We start from the raw sequence: 15,258 nt of genomic DNA, 5'->3' as shown, positions 1-15,258 counted from the left end.
GAGTCGAGTAGATAGTTTATTTCACTATGGATCGTATTGAAGATCTTTTAAGCTGCTTAATCTTTTCTGTTCATCTGAGGGTGTCAGTTTGAGTCAGGTGGTTGAAATTTGGACATAATTACAATTTTTTAGGATACTAATCCCAAAAACACGTCAGAGGTGAATTTGCATGGACCTAATTCAAAATGTATAAACTAAGCTTAAAAAGGAAAATTTAAATGAATCAATATATACAGCATCTAAGCCTCCATGTATAATTTTGACTCTGAGTGTATTAGAGTAAATCTCTTTAGTTGTGGTGTGTTCACACCAACAAACCAAAATTAACAAGACATCCAGACTGAGTCGAAGTAAACATCTCACTGAAATTGGATATTTTCCCTGCATGGAGTCGCTGTAAGTGAGGAAAAACAACAACAACAACAAAAAGAAAACAAAACAAAACAAAAAAGCACACAAACTACAAAACTACACATTTTAATATTTATTCAGTTTCAATTAAATGTGTTACAATTTTTTTTCTGGTTAAGCCTCCCGATAATGATCTTTCTTACAAGTTAGAAAATACAAAATAAAATACAATAAGTTCGAGATTTAAAAAGACTTTAAGAGTAAGTCTACAAGCATGAGTGGTTCTGGATTTGTCTGTACAAAAGGACAGTAAGATGGCCTTTATAAAAAAAAAAAAAAAGAAGAAGAAACAAACTATTAACACTGGCATAACAGACTCAGGAAACAGACATGCAAATCTTGTATATACAATAAACTTCAACACGATGCTGCACTTGTTAAAAAGTGCTGTTTTTAATCACAGATAGTAGTTGGGTTAAACATAAACAGGACTCATGGTAAAAGTCATAACAGAAGCGATCCATAATGCTGTGGTATATTTGATCAACAAGTGATTTAAAAAGAAATGGAGGCAGTCTGTTTTTCAGCCAAATCTTCCCTTACGAGAATCCAGCTTTTACGTGTGACAAGTACCTCTACTGGGAGAAAACACCAGATTATTTAAAAAAAATAAAAATAAAAAAAAAAGCACAGGCAGCTGTTAGTGCGATAAGGGATGTGATAAGGCATGAAGATAGAGTAAAATGTGAGGATTTATCGTCACAGCACGAGCTGGTGAGCTAAATCCTCACAGAGATCCAACACAACATTGACTCAGAGAAAGATCTGCTGAAAATATAAAAGAAATCCACTGAGATGCAACGACTGATGGACATAAAGGATGGAAATCTCCTGAAAAACACCTGGGAACACCAAGAGAATGAGCACCAACCACAGCAACGCTTTGAAATCTGATCAAATGAGAGATTTATCAAAACAAAATTAAAACAATTTTTCTTTTAGACTTTCCCTTAGGGAGATCAGTTTCACTGAGAAAATCTAAACGACACCAACATAAACCCAGAAACGATTAAATGTTTCAAATTTAAATGTTAGCATCCAAACTTTCTGGTTGTGTCAAAAATTAAAGGGGGGTGGGAAAAATCAGCTATGCCACATTTATGAAATGTTTCTACCATTTATAAAACCGAGTAATCAGGTAGGAATAGATTACATTTATATCAAAAATGATTCTTTTAATATTCAGCAACCCTAAATATAGTGTTCCAAAAATTAAATGCCATTGTAAGGAAGTAGTTTTAATCCCTAATCTTCAAACATATCACACATAAAAGAAGAGAAATGAGTAAAAACATGAAACATATCATTTCCTGCAGAAGACTGATATAATGGACATGTTTGTTTTTCTTCTTGTCTTTACATGCAGTTTACATTTCACAGGATTTCAGGGAATACATGTAGAAAAGTTCACTTACAGGGGAAAAAACTGATCAGATCTCCAAGCAATACATGATCGCTCAGTTTAAAAGGGCTACTTAAAATAGACTTACAGACGCTACATTTTGTTACACAAAACCTCAAATTTTCACAGCCAAATGTGGTTTTTGCAGGATGATTGGAGAGCGCAGAGAAAAGTCGGGGATTTCTGCGTACTACAGTACGCGAATGTTGAATCCCTTAGAAAAGAAAAAAGTGGAGTAGTGTTGTTAGTGGCAGAAAACGGACCATCTCAGCTTAGTTCTGAGTGCATGTTAAAATAAGTTAGATTCTGCAGGCTTAAAGGGGAGTTTGTAGCCATCTTGGTTCATTTTCCTCCTCCGTGTCTCTTAACTCTTGCATCTTCTCCTTCAGTCAAACCCGTGCAGACCAGCAGAATGGAGAAGCGTTTTACTGCGATGTGAGAACAGTGAGCAGGTCGAAGGGGGCAGAGAGGCGCTGAATGTTTCTGGGAACAGTTTGAAGTCTCCGCAGGAGCTGCTGCATCAGACCTGTGCAAGTCCCCCGTGTTGCTTTGGTGCTTTTCGGGCCGGGTCAGGCTGTGCGGCGCCAGCCCGGCTGAGGGGAGCCGCCTCCTCAGGAGAGCTCAGACTTGCTTAGAGCGATGGCGAGCTCCAGGTCCTCTTGCTCCTGCTGGGTGAGCCTTGCTAGCCGTTCCTTTTCCTCTCGCTCGCTCTCGCGCTTTGCCCACTCTATCATGTCTTCCTCGGTTGGATACTGCGCCCATGAAACAGAGTAAGAACAAACACAGAGGACACATTGGGTGGAGAATCTTTCTCAAAGTGGACATTTTGACTCGTCAACCCAAAATGTTCATTTTCACAAAGGTCACGCTTCTCTTTCACCGACAGACAACTATTACCACCATCACAAGCTCAAAAACGACAGCTGCCAAAGAAATACACTTTTCATGGAAGGGAGGGGGGGGAAAAAGAAACATCCACAAGTGACAACCACTTGGGCGTTTTGTCAGCGTGGATTTCACAGAGACATGTGATCGGGATAAAAATCAACAGGCCGAAATGTGGGTAAAAAGCATGCAAGCTGGGATTTCCACTGAGTCATATGATCAACATCACACCCACTTTACAGATCCACAACGGGAGCTGGACAGGAGCTATAGAAATAATCAGGTCACTGCCCCAGACTGGACTCGAGTCGCTCATCACTCTCAGTGAAAGGAGCCACAGATTCATCACATTTTTATTATTTGTTTGTTTGTTTCCAGGCATGCAAAAAAAAAATGACCAATCTGTTCACCAACACACAGCAGCCATGATCAGGACCACAACCTAAAGAGAGCATGCATGATGAGCAGAGGTGGAAACATGAAATGGAGACAGGAGAGATCATGCAGACTTCACAAAGTCTTCACATCCGATTGATCAATAATATATGAAGGGTGCTGGGTGCAGGCTAAATGAAACCCATGGCATTAAGATTTTTTTATTTTCTATCTGTACTGGCAATTTACTCAAATCTCAGTTAATTGTTTTTTTTTAATCTTTAAAAGTAAATCCTTGTTCAGTCAGGTTACATAATCTCACAATACAAATTACAGAAAAATACAACCTCTAATTTGAGCACATTCATTCTGTAATCCTAGACTTTCTGTTTCCCTGGATTTTAAATATGAAATGACATTTCTTTTACCTGGTCTTCAAAATAGAAAAGACAAGAAAACATGACATTCTGGATGCATGTTAATACTTTATAGCTCAGGAAATGGAAACACCTGTGCCTGCAGTCAGAGCAATAGTTTTAAAGTGTAAAACAACTTAAGCTTTTAAAAATGAGAACCCAGATTGATTTTACTATGACTAACAGCAGTGAGCAGGATGCTAAGAAAAGCATCACTTCTAAAAGATTTTATTCTGTGGCCATCAGAACAGCCATTAGACACTAATCAGATGAAAAAAAATAATTTTCGGTTCAACCATCACAAACAAACACAGAGAGTTTAATAAAAAAATTTTTTTTTTTTAATTGTGTGGTTTAGTGAAGAGATCAAGACAGGATATTTTAGCAAGAAACATTCCAGGTGGGTTTGGTCTGGGAAAAATAGCATAAATTTGAGAGGAAACCATGTGATGCTCAATGTGGTAGAGGGTTGTGATGCTATGTTTCCCTTAAAAAAACTCTTGTAGGCTACAGAGCCTCTTTAAAATACCAGCCAATTAAAATAAAGTGACACTCCGCTAGTCAACTGAAAATGGGACAACATTGGGTCTTTCAACTAATGTGATATCAATACAACAGTGGATCACCAGATTAACAAAAATGAATAAATAAATCAACCTTCTTCCAAGGCCATGTTGGCACCAAAACCTGAATCCTCTAGAAAACACGAGTTCATCCCAAGGGTATAATATATTTTACAGGATTTGCGAGAAAACAATTGCACTTTCCCTCTCTTTATAATTGTACTCAAATTAAAGGCTGTTATTTTTTAGTCAATTCATTTTGAGTTTTTTAACGTTCATTTAACCTCCACACTCACAAAACATGTTGAAAATCTAATCATTCAACTTCAAATCCCCAACAAGCTTCTGGTTTTGTCACCGTCATACATTCCTTCCTGGGTCATGCTCTGGAAAAACAATATGAAGTGCAGGCACACGTATCTGAAAACAAACTAAAAATGCAGAGAAACTTTGGATTTTTCCAAGTAGAGAGGTGATGGATGCACATAAAAGCCAGAGATGGTGGCTATGATTCAACACTTTATTAAACATTTCTTTATAACAAACACATAAACACACAAAGAATACAAGCAACCACACAATGCTGATCAGATGACAGCTGAGAGTGAAATAAGTTGATGAATGGATAACGGATGGATGGATAGGCGAGAATTAATGAACAGCAGCATGGGTGAAGAGGAAAACAAATGATTTGGGGGATGATTGAAGCAGCCAATCGGAGACGGTTAGTGTGTGGAGGTTAGGGTTCGACAGAGGCATGCAGGTGGGGTAATGTGATAATAGAGGCATCAAAAATCAAGAATGAAATACAGCCATCCATCCCAAAATCACAGCTTGACCACCCATTTTTATGCTGCGTTACAGGAACAGAGCTGTAGTTAGTAAAATGGCACAGTTAGAAAATTACTTATTTAGCTACAGTGAAAGCTCAAATGAAGTCGTTGTATTTTTAAAATTCGAAATGTTTTAAATATGATTCATTTGAAAAATGCAGCCCTTACAGCCTCAGCAGCTCCATGTGAAGCTTTTTACTCTGGTTTTGATGGCAGTTAAATCAAAGCTCACAGGCTGAGGTGTGAGGGAGTGTTTCCCTCACGCCGAACTGGAGGCTTGTAGGTTATTGACTACTGAAACATTTTCATCACTGTTGACCTGATGCTGCATAAAATAGAGTAACCTGCTGAATGAATACTGTAGCTATTAAAATTCAGTCGAGTCAATTTCAAGGATAAAAGTGGAATAAAATCTTGAAAAAGGCAGTTTAAATGCAAAATATGTTTTTACCTTGTAAATAACTTTAACTTGCTCGCACATGAACATGGTGTAAAGTCAATGTGCTGAGTTGGGATGGCAAACAAAAGTCACATTCAAGCAGGTTTTCATCTTTCCATTCACTGCCAAACACGAGTCAATACGTTTGTCAATAACTACTGGCACCACAACTTGTGTTTGTGACTACAGATAAATACAATCTAACTGCAGATTAAATATATTAAACTATTTATAATCTTTATAACAAAATAAGAGTTAAGCAAAGTGGAATCCCAAAACAAAATCAGAAATAATATTATTAACAATGCAAAGCAACAGCACTGTTATTAGGTAGCTAAAATATAAAAAACAGCAGCAGGCAGGATTCAAAATACACAAGATTTTGTAGCTAGCTTTAATAAATGTTGGCAAACATAAAAATATATCTATAATTAAGAATACAGGCAACCTTGTGCATTGATACATAAAATGTTTATTTGTCTTCTCTGGGAATCTGTTGGCAGTGAATGGACCGATTCATGAAGGCTTAGTTGCACATTCTTGGAGAACCAGATGTGATTAATGAGCAGAAAAATAAAGAGAAGAGGGTGTGGCTATTGACATTCAGGAGGAGGTGAGGGAGATGGGGAGAGGGAGGTGCTCACTTTGTCAAAGCTGGCAAATCGATCAGCTTCCCGCACGTTGTGGCGAGGAGGGGAGGAGGGGGCGAAGGGGTCGGCTAAGGGGTCCTTGGCAGGTAGGGAGGAAGAGGAGGAGAAGTCTCCAGAGGTCTGAAGGAAGTGTCCTCGTCGCTGGAAGGAGTCGGAGGACTCTGTCCTAGAGACGGACGCTCTCTTACCTGACGAAGCAGAGACAACTCGCAGTGTTAATCCATCCACACCAGAGGTGGAGCCAATTATGAGTAAAATCTGGATGATTTTCTGAACTGACCTGGAGGTGGGGGGGGCGGTCTAGTTGGCGTACCCGTTTTAGGCGGCAGGGCAGGGGGCACGTCAGAGTTGGCAGGCTGGCTGTCCTCCTGGAACAGGTTCTTGTTGTTGATGCCAAACTGGTCAGGACCGTTTGCCTGGAACAGATGGTTCACATAAATACATCCCGATGCTTACAAAGACGCAAACATCAAGCTTTTTCATTATGCTAGTAATTTTGTGGCAAATCCAGATGTGCAGTGCATTGTAAAAATATTCATACTGCTTAATTTTCTCCATATTTGTGTTGGCAGACCAACACAGCAGCAGCAGAAAAATGAAAGCATAACAAAAATAAAACAACTTCTGGGTGAATAGTTGACGTGTCTGCTGTGCTCCTTGTTCTTTGTGATGTGGGTTTTTTTCACTGCTGTTTTTTTAACAAACCTCTAAGGCGTAAACAGCTGGATTTATACAGAGATTAAATTACAAACAGAAAGACTCTGGTTACTGATTAAGTGACTTCAGAGTAAAGGAGATTATGTTGATCTGTGCTGGTCTGTCCCGACACAGAATCTCAATTAGATACATTGAAGTTTGTTGTTGTAAGGTGACAAAATGTAAAAATATGTTCCTAGAATCACAGTTGGAAAGACTGATGAACATTTCTGCAGCAAGGTAGAGAACATCTTTCCAGCCACCCACTCCTGTCAAGACATTTGTCTTTATGGTATATTCACATTTTATTGTCCCAGTTCTGTATTTGCCATCACAAAGTCACTTTAAGTTCTGTTTTTTATTTGAGAAGTACTTTTGTTTGCACCATCAGAGAACCTTTGATATCAGCACATCAGATTTCCATCTTATAAGCTGCAGGATTTACCTAAACTCTAAAACTCACCTTTGTCAAAGCACTGAAATCTGCAAATCCTCCTCCAAACGACTCGTTGCCAAACACAGCAGCGAACGGATCTGAAACGTGAACAAAAATGGTTGAGTGCATTTCACTGTTTCCAGAAAACACTTGTTTAAATGTGGTAACTGGATTAATTTTTGTTGCCAGAGGGTGGCGCCATTTCATAAGCCATACCTGGATCTGAGGTGGTGCTCACTGTGGTGCCTCCTGGAGCAAAGGGATCATTAGATGGCGCCGAGTCCTTCTAAAACAGAAACATGGAAACTTCATAACGTCCATGATAGAAAAAAAATCTCTTGTCCCAGACTAGAAAGTTATTCAAAAAGAAAAGAAACATGGCCAAGATAAAATTTCCTCCCATATCTTCTGTTGCTTTCTGTTGTCACTACAAAACCCTGTGTTACTACTCATTTATGGCATACCCATCCTGACTAAAACAAGAAATGTTTGGTCTCCACATCCAATTTTAAATGATGATGAATCAGCGGCATGAATATGCGGTAATTTGTAAAAGACATAAAAGTTTTATTGGATTGTTGGTACGCTTGTCAATGAGAAACAAAGCAGTACTAATTATAAGTGTTATAATTCATGCATTGATTTTAGAAGGCATTAATTATTGAACAAATTGTAAATATTAGCATCAATTAAATATGGACAAATTTGAACTCTGATAACAGAACCTGCACTCAACCTCCAGGCTAACAGCATTTTAAAGGATGATTGAGCAAATTTAAAGAGCAAAGTAAACATGCAGGTGTTTTTAATAAAGGATTTTTTTTCTGTATGTTCTTGCTTTTAGCTACAAATATTTCTCTGTATATAACTTTAATCTTGCATTACAAACACTTGTAAATCGGAACAAGCCTTTCTCTTTTAACTTCTTGAGATACAAGCCTAAAAAGTCAGACCTAAATACCCCAAACCCAATTATAAATATGAAATTAAACACTTTAGAGACTTTTTTAAGCTTATGAAGTTTTGGATCTGAATGGGTTAGAAAATTCAACCCATAGTTAGACTGAACCATCAGATTATCAGACTGGGCAGCCAGTGGATTGGGCCATACGCACCACTGCTAGATCGGAGCTCGTGGAAGAAGAGCTGAACGGATCTGACCCTCCGTCTTGTGAACTAAACGGATCCGGCTCCCCGGCGTTGTTCAGTTTGCTTCCAAATGGGTCTGAATCCAAGTTGTCCCCTGTGGAGCTGAAGGGATCACTGGATGCTGGATTGGTGGTCTTGGAGGCAAATGGGTCTGGGGTTGGTGTTGTTGAAGGTGGTGGAGGTGCTGCAGGTTCATCCTTAGCCTTGGCTGCAAAGAGGTCCGGTTCTGGTATTCCAGGAGTAGTGCCAAATGGGTCACCTGAGGCTGAAAATGGGTCCTTTGAGGGAAAAGTGTTGCTGGAGGGCTGGGTGAAGAAAGAGTCTGCAGCAAAAGGGTCTGAGCCTTTAAATGGATCTCCTCCAAAAGGATCTGAGGAGGAAAAAAAAAAGTACAGATTCGCTTAATTAAGATTTCTTACTTAAAAGTTCTTAGATAAACAGATGTTCTACTTAAAAGTGACCTTTTATGCTTCTTTCAACATCTTAGAGTAGGTGTAAAGGCTTTTCAAAACATGTCCATTGCAGATTTTGCCCAAAATCATTCTAAGACGATGAGATCTAGTCTGCTCAGTTCTGCTATTTTGAGTTTCTTTCAGAAGAAGCTGTTTTAGGGCCTCTTGGTACACTTTAAATCCAAATAAGCTGCTTCTGACCGGGCCCCACAACTCAACTCTCATGTGAAAATGGCTCCAAAAAGATGCACAAATATACTACCGTACATCTTTGAAAATCAGAAGTAGAGGCTCCTGCACAACCAACAAGAATGCAGCAAGTAGTTTCTGGATGGAAAGTCAGAAACAAAACACTTGTCTTTTCCAGCAGCCATTGTACAGCGCATACAGCCATAAAACCATCAGACCAAACGTGCTGGACCTTTGCTTGCAGCCAAGGCTTGGCTGGGGTTGCTAGGTAACGGGTTTAATTTTGCTGGGTTGCTAGGTCAGGAGCAGTGCCTACTGATTAGTGACGTTAGGTTTTTGAAATGGGTCGTTTTCCAGACACCAAAAAACATTAACTATTTTTCCAAAACTGGTTGGTTGTGTTTTTTTTGTTGTTTTTTTTTTTAAGAACTTGGGCTGTTCTCAGAAGCAGTACAAGTCCAAATGGAAATACAAAAACATGCAAAATGGGAATTTTGCATAATAGGTCTCCTTTAAGCGAGGATGTTGAAATGGAGAACTACCTGCAACATCTGCTTTTCCAAAAGGATCTTCTTTGAATGGATCATCTAGAAAAGACAGGAAAAAACATAGTAACCCAGCATGAGCCACTTTATGTAAACAACTTAACTGCCTAAAATATATAATGTTAGACATGAAGTTTGACTATTGTAAGGCTTACGGTCGGTGAAAGGGTCTGAATGGAAGAAGTCCATCTCTGGCAGGGAGGGGGGGCTCGTCTGTGGTGGCAGGGAGCGAGCGCCGGCCTGCGGAGGCAACGGGGAGGGCGTCGATTCTGTAGACTCTGTTTGGTCCTGTTGGCTCTCTGGCTCTGGAGAGTCGACCTGTTGGGAGGCCACATGGCTCTGAGGAGAAGCTGGTAGGCATCACAAAATACCATATTCATTTACAGTAAACATTACTAAACCCCTTAAATAGATAGCCTTCTGCAGCCTGTTCTGCTCAGTCATTCACATCTTTTTGTGGATCTGTGATTATCAGATGTGATTTAGTCTCATTTTACTCCAAATTCTTCTTTGCTGCATAAATTAACTCTAGTCACGCTTAAATAAAAACACATTGGCAATGCCTGACCTTCACCTCACATGATGTGTGGTTAGTTTAAACAGCTTTACAGGGGATAATCTGACACGGATGAAGATCAAGAAAAGATCTGATGTTTGGGTAAATGTGACATCACGTAGAGACGATATTTATGGGAAACTGAACAGTTGAGCAAAATAAGGATAGAGAAATGTTTCTTACTGACAGAACTACGGATATCTAATGGTAATCTAATAGCAGTTCACACCAAACTAATGCAAGCACTGCTGGTAAGAACATGATGGTGGTTAAAAATGCCTTTTCTAAATCAGCAGTGAACAGAATCCTGTTGCGCTTTTAGGTATAAAGCAGCAGTAGAGAATAAGGGAGACATGACAAATGAAATAATTGTCTACCACTGTACTTATGGCAATCTGTTTGTGTATTTATTCCACATTTTTGATGTAGCAGACCATTTTTCCAACCAGTTTGCCTTACAAACTTAGCAAATCTGCCACCCGGTTTCTAAAACGTTCCACCTTCTGTTCAAACTGAGTCACAGCAGGAGAGAAACAGCATACACATTTCAAACCTATTAAATTCTGTACTTGTGGCGGAAAATGAATCTGTAAGTGAGTCAGCTCTTATGACTCAAATTTCTTAAAGACAGACGACTCTTTCAGCTCCCAACTGGATTTTTTTCATTGCTTAAATAATTAATTACAAAGAGTGATGTCAAATTTTGTGCGGGCTGCGATTGTTCTTGACAAAGAGTTGACTAAGAGTTTCAGTATTCAATATTTCATGCTACCTTTTATGCTACATGAAGGTTCAGTTAAAATTAAAACAATTTATTTAGTTTTTATAGGAGAGAAAGGTGCCCGTCAGTTATTAATTTTAAAAAATGTGATTATTTGGCAACATTTAATTCAAACTGGATAAACTTATTTTTTTATTTTCAATTTTGACAAATCCTTTTTCTGCTAACAGCTCCCTCTGTTGCAAGGTTTTATTTAATTCCTCTCTCTCTCTGAGGGAGTTGGTTTCTGCTTAGGAGGAGTGAAAAAAGAAACCTGGGATTTATGTTTCAATACTTTTGCTTTGGTAATGTATCAAACTCTGAACTAAAAATCAAGTTTTGTACCTTCAGTGGACTCTCTTTTAGTGACTCAACATCGGAGGCGTCAGATGAGACATCAGGTGCCACAATATTGTTTTCCTGCTGAATTTAAACAAAAACATAGTTTATGAGCAGAGCAACGTTAAGACATAACACTCGACAGATAGATTATATTTAGGTTAAATTGTATAATCCTTGTAAATATGTTCGCCCCATCTGAAACACAATCATGTAATAAATTCCTGTGACTATATTACCCCAACTGCATTATCTCGAGTCTTAGAGATGGACGACAGACTGCTGTACATATCCGTGGTGGCCAGACAGGAGAAGAGGTCATCCAGGGCATCAGGTTTACTCTTCTCCTCCTCTGCAGCCTTTGCACTCTGTTCCTGCTTCTGTCCTTCTTTCTCATCGACTCCTTCCCTCTCCTTTTTGTCTGAATGTTCTTTCTGCTGATTGCTGACAGCAGCTGGCTCATCCTCCTTCAGCTCCTTGGGCAGGTCGTCACTGAAGAGGTCAAGCTCTGCCATGGAGCCAGCCGATCCATTGACCATGACCGGAGAGCTGTCCTCTAGCGCTCTCTTCCAGCTGAGCTGTGCCGTCACTGACCTCTCTTCCAGGCGAAGGTCTTGTACTTTCTGCTGAACCTAAAGAGCAAGCAGATAAAAACAATTACATGGTGATCCTATGTATCCTATGTTCAGTGGAAGCACATAGATGAGAAAACTAAAACCAAGATGTCGCCAGATAAGTAAATGTCATGTAGCTATGAGTTGCATCTAGGTCTGCAACAAATGATTATTTTAGGAAGTATTCTCTCGATGATTAATCAATTTTTTTTTTTTAAATCCCCATTCTGCAGATTTTTTATTTAACTACTTAAGCCTTTTTAACTGAGTTGACCTGAGAAACTTGAGTGAAGGAGTCCCGCACAGATTCCTGCAGAGGGGTGAGTTGCTCCTGAGCAGCTTGGACTTTCTCCTGCAGCTTCCGGCTCTCTTCCTGCAGGGCCAGAAGCTCCTCTCGTGCCTGAACCAGCTCCTCCTCGTACTGACAGATCTTCTGTTCCTGCTCCTCATGCTCAGACTGCAGCGACGAAATCTGGAAAGATGTAAATGTATGTGAAGCTGCACAGGACCGGAGACATTTCTGATTTCAAAGAAGAATGTTTCCATTAAAACGTATCAGGATCTCAAAAACTTTTAGTTGGGATGATTTACAAACTGTGAACCGTACAAGTTGTGTCTCTTGGCTGGTCTGCTGTCGAATGAGGCTGAGCTGCTCCTCCAAGGTGTTCTTCTGTTGGTCGAGCTCGTCTAAAGCCTCTTGGACCTTCTGACGCTGAGACTGCAGCCGCTGAAGCTCCTCGGTCTCCTTCGCCACTTCATCTTGAAGGTCCTGACACCCGAGCAGAGATCAAAAAATTAACTGGTGCAGCTTTTCTGCAAGAAATATTACTGATGGAATTGGGATAGTGTGCGACAGACCACCACAAAATAATGCACAATTGTTAAGTGGAAATAAAAATAATAAGTTTTTTTTAAGCTGTTACAAACAAAAATTGTAAAAATATATATATATTTTTTTTATTGAGACCTGTTTACTCTGAGAGCAGAGCTATAAGGGAATATTTTAGATCAGAGGTGTCCAAACGTTTATGTCTCATAGACCAAAATAATCCCTTTCCAAAATATATATATGTAGTTTTTTGAAAAATCACAGAAAAAGAAAAGTACTTTTTACCTGCAACAGGCAACATTTTAATAAACAAAAAAAAAAAGTAATCAGATTTTACGTGTTAATCAATGTTGAGCCAAAGCTTCTGTAGGCAAAGAATAGCATCTAAAAATTCTTCCTAAATTTGGCCAAACTTAATAAAATCAAATAAAAATAGATTTTGGGTGCAGCAAAGTCAGCTTCTGAATAAAAGTGAGTGGAAAAATGTGGACCTACTTATTGATAAAGAAAATGCTTTGTGTTCTACACAACATTTTACTTTGTACTAATTTTCCATAAAAAAAAGTCTCCAACTGCAGCAACCACCATTTTTGAGTTGCAGTCACAGACCACAAAAAAATAGGACAGAAATTAAGTCCTGTGGTCTCAAATGTTCTTACACACAGTTTAGACCAAAGAAAGTTCATGTGTCAGAATGGCCCAGTCAAAGTCCAGACCCATATCTAATTTAGACTCTGTGGCAATAAAATATAATGAAAGTAGTTTTTTGTTGCGGAAAGGTTAACAGGGTATGACTAGCTTTCCATGTTGATTTAAATCTAAGTCCACTACAGTGTTGCACTTGGATTATGAGAAGCTACAACTATAAGCCTCTGCTGTTCTGTATTAAACTTTCATTACTGTAAAAACAGCAAAATGCAGCTGAACAAATCAAACTGCTTCAGCTTGAGACTCCCTTAAGATCTACCCTCGCTGCTTCAAGACTGAATTTTTAAAAGTAGAGCAGTCTAGCCCTTTAAGTAGACAGATCCCAAAATAGAGACAATCTCTAGGGTTCAGGGGGCTGGACACACCTTCAGGAGGACTATAACCTGATTCACTCAGAACAACATTAAAGGAATTTCAGAGGAAGCATCTCAGACTGCAGAGATCATTTACTCATTTCAATTTAATTAAAAAAAGTACTTAAAAGGGGAAAGTCATGCTTTTAACACCAGCTAAACATCAGTAAATGCCAGCACTAAATGTTTTTATTTGCTTAAAAATTATTATTTTACTCAAAAAACAGAAAACCAGCAAATGTCCAACCTTACCTGTACTTCATCTGTTTGCTGTCGGATAGCCTCCTCCTTCTCTTTGATTTCCTCTTCCACAGAGATCTTCTCTCTGGGTGTCCAGCAGAGGAGACAGAAGTGGTTAGCCACGGAGGACAGACAGGTTAAACTCTGCAGCCCCACCCCACCCAGCCACAGCCAGGTGTCTGCTGAGGGTGCTGCGCCCCGCTTCTCAAACACCGCCACCTCGGCTCCCTGAACTACCATGGTCCCGTCCCCGAATCACAACTTCACGGAACAAAGAGCTGCACAAAAATCCAGAGCGAAAGCAGCTGCGTGGAGATGCGTCAGATCGAATACGCGAGATTTCCAGGAGGCACGGTGCCGTAATCGCAGTGAGAGAAAATGTTTTAGAAAGGGAGCATGTGCTTGGACAGTGAAATGTGTGGGAAGTGAGGAGCGAGAAGCAGATGGCTGCATGAGGATGGAGGAAGGCGGAGAGAGAGGAGAGATGAGTCATGAGGAGCTGAGATACAGCATCTATCATTTGTGCTTCCCAGGCTGCTCATCCATTTCATGTTGCTATTTCTACCAGGAGTGAGAAATCAGAGATGGGTGGTGTGTTGTCAGAAAGTTCAGGTCCTTTTGTACGAATTTGATTTGCTTTTTATGATACTTACAGACCAATATGTGTATTTTTAAAGCAGGAAGCTTGAAAAGAATCAGCACAATAATGATAAACACTAAAAAGAAACACTACAAATTAACTACTTTGAATCTCACTGCATGAAATACAGTACATCCATCGGTCAAACCAATAGGACCACCTGTCTCTCTCTGAGTAGGCATGTTGTCTGCCACAAGATCTGAAAAATTAGGACAGATACCTAAAGTCATATCTAGAGCAGTAGTATCCAAAGTCAGTCTTCAGTGGCCGGTGTCTGACATGTTTTCCTGGTTTACACAGCTGAATAAAATGATGGGAAGGTAGTTGAAGGATTTTAGTCAGCAGACATGCATCTAAAAATGGCAGGACGCCGGCCCTTGAGGACTGCAGCTGGACACTTCTGATCTAGACCAAGCTCAGTTATTAAATTTTAATCCAACCACTTTTAACTGTACATGTTTTCTAGCAATTTAGATAAATAAATCCTAATTCTAGACTAATCATCATCAAACCATATAATTGCGCAACATGACATTTTAAAAGTAAATAAGCTTAATGGAAACACACCAATGTAGCAAAACTTCATTTTTCTATAATTCTTTTGCACTAGGATAAGGGTTTTTTTTTTGGCTGTATCAAAATTGGTTTATTCCACAAAAAACCATGAGGTGTGGACCAGCTTATTCATGGCTTTATCCACCAACAGCTTGAAGAAGTAGCTAATATAAAGAAGTCTTACTAATGGCAAGCTAAATTTCAGTTTAAAATAGGGAAAAAG

The 15,258-nt window shown here is 39.4% G+C and overlaps 1 protein-coding gene across 2 annotated transcripts in view; it reads right to left on the bottom strand.

Moving 5' to 3' along the window:
- Nucleotides 1-463: 463 nt before the first annotated feature.
- Nucleotides 464-15,258, bottom strand: part of eps15 (epidermal growth factor receptor pathway substrate 15) — a 29,193-nt gene continuing 14,398 nt past the window's right edge. Inside the window, exons 13-25 of one of the 2 annotated variants that reach the window (XM_023339550.1) lie at nt 13,853-13,925; nt 12,318-12,479; nt 11,985-12,182; nt 11,336-11,728; nt 11,103-11,180; nt 9,597-9,759; nt 9,439-9,483; nt 8,222-8,625; nt 7,323-7,392; nt 7,134-7,204; nt 6,255-6,390; nt 5,969-6,162; nt 464-2,565 (exon numbers count right to left, since the gene is read on the bottom strand). In XM_023339550.1, coding sequence (XP_023195318.1) covers nt 2,425-2,565; nt 5,969-6,162; nt 6,255-6,390; nt 7,134-7,204; nt 7,323-7,392; nt 8,222-8,625; nt 9,439-9,483; nt 9,597-9,759; nt 11,103-11,180; nt 11,336-11,728; nt 11,985-12,182; nt 12,318-12,479; nt 13,853-13,925 — 2,128 coding nt within the window. In that variant the 3' untranslated portion in view covers nt 464-2,424. The remainder of the gene's footprint in view (nt 2,566-5,968; nt 6,163-6,254; nt 6,391-7,133; nt 7,205-7,322; nt 7,393-8,221; nt 8,626-9,438; nt 9,484-9,596; nt 9,760-11,102; nt 11,181-11,335; nt 11,729-11,984; nt 12,183-12,317; nt 12,480-13,852; nt 13,926-15,258) is intronic. The other variant, XM_023339551.1, reaches the window with a different exon arrangement.

This window comes from Xiphophorus maculatus, chromosome 9 (assembly GCF_002775205.1).
Source record: "Xiphophorus maculatus strain JP 163 A chromosome 9, X_maculatus-5.0-male, whole genome shotgun sequence".
NCBI classification, from domain to species: Eukaryota; Metazoa; Chordata; class Actinopteri; order Cyprinodontiformes; family Poeciliidae; genus Xiphophorus; species Xiphophorus maculatus.
Note: the sequence above shows the minus strand (reverse complement) of the source record. Positions and strands in the feature narration are given on the sequence as shown.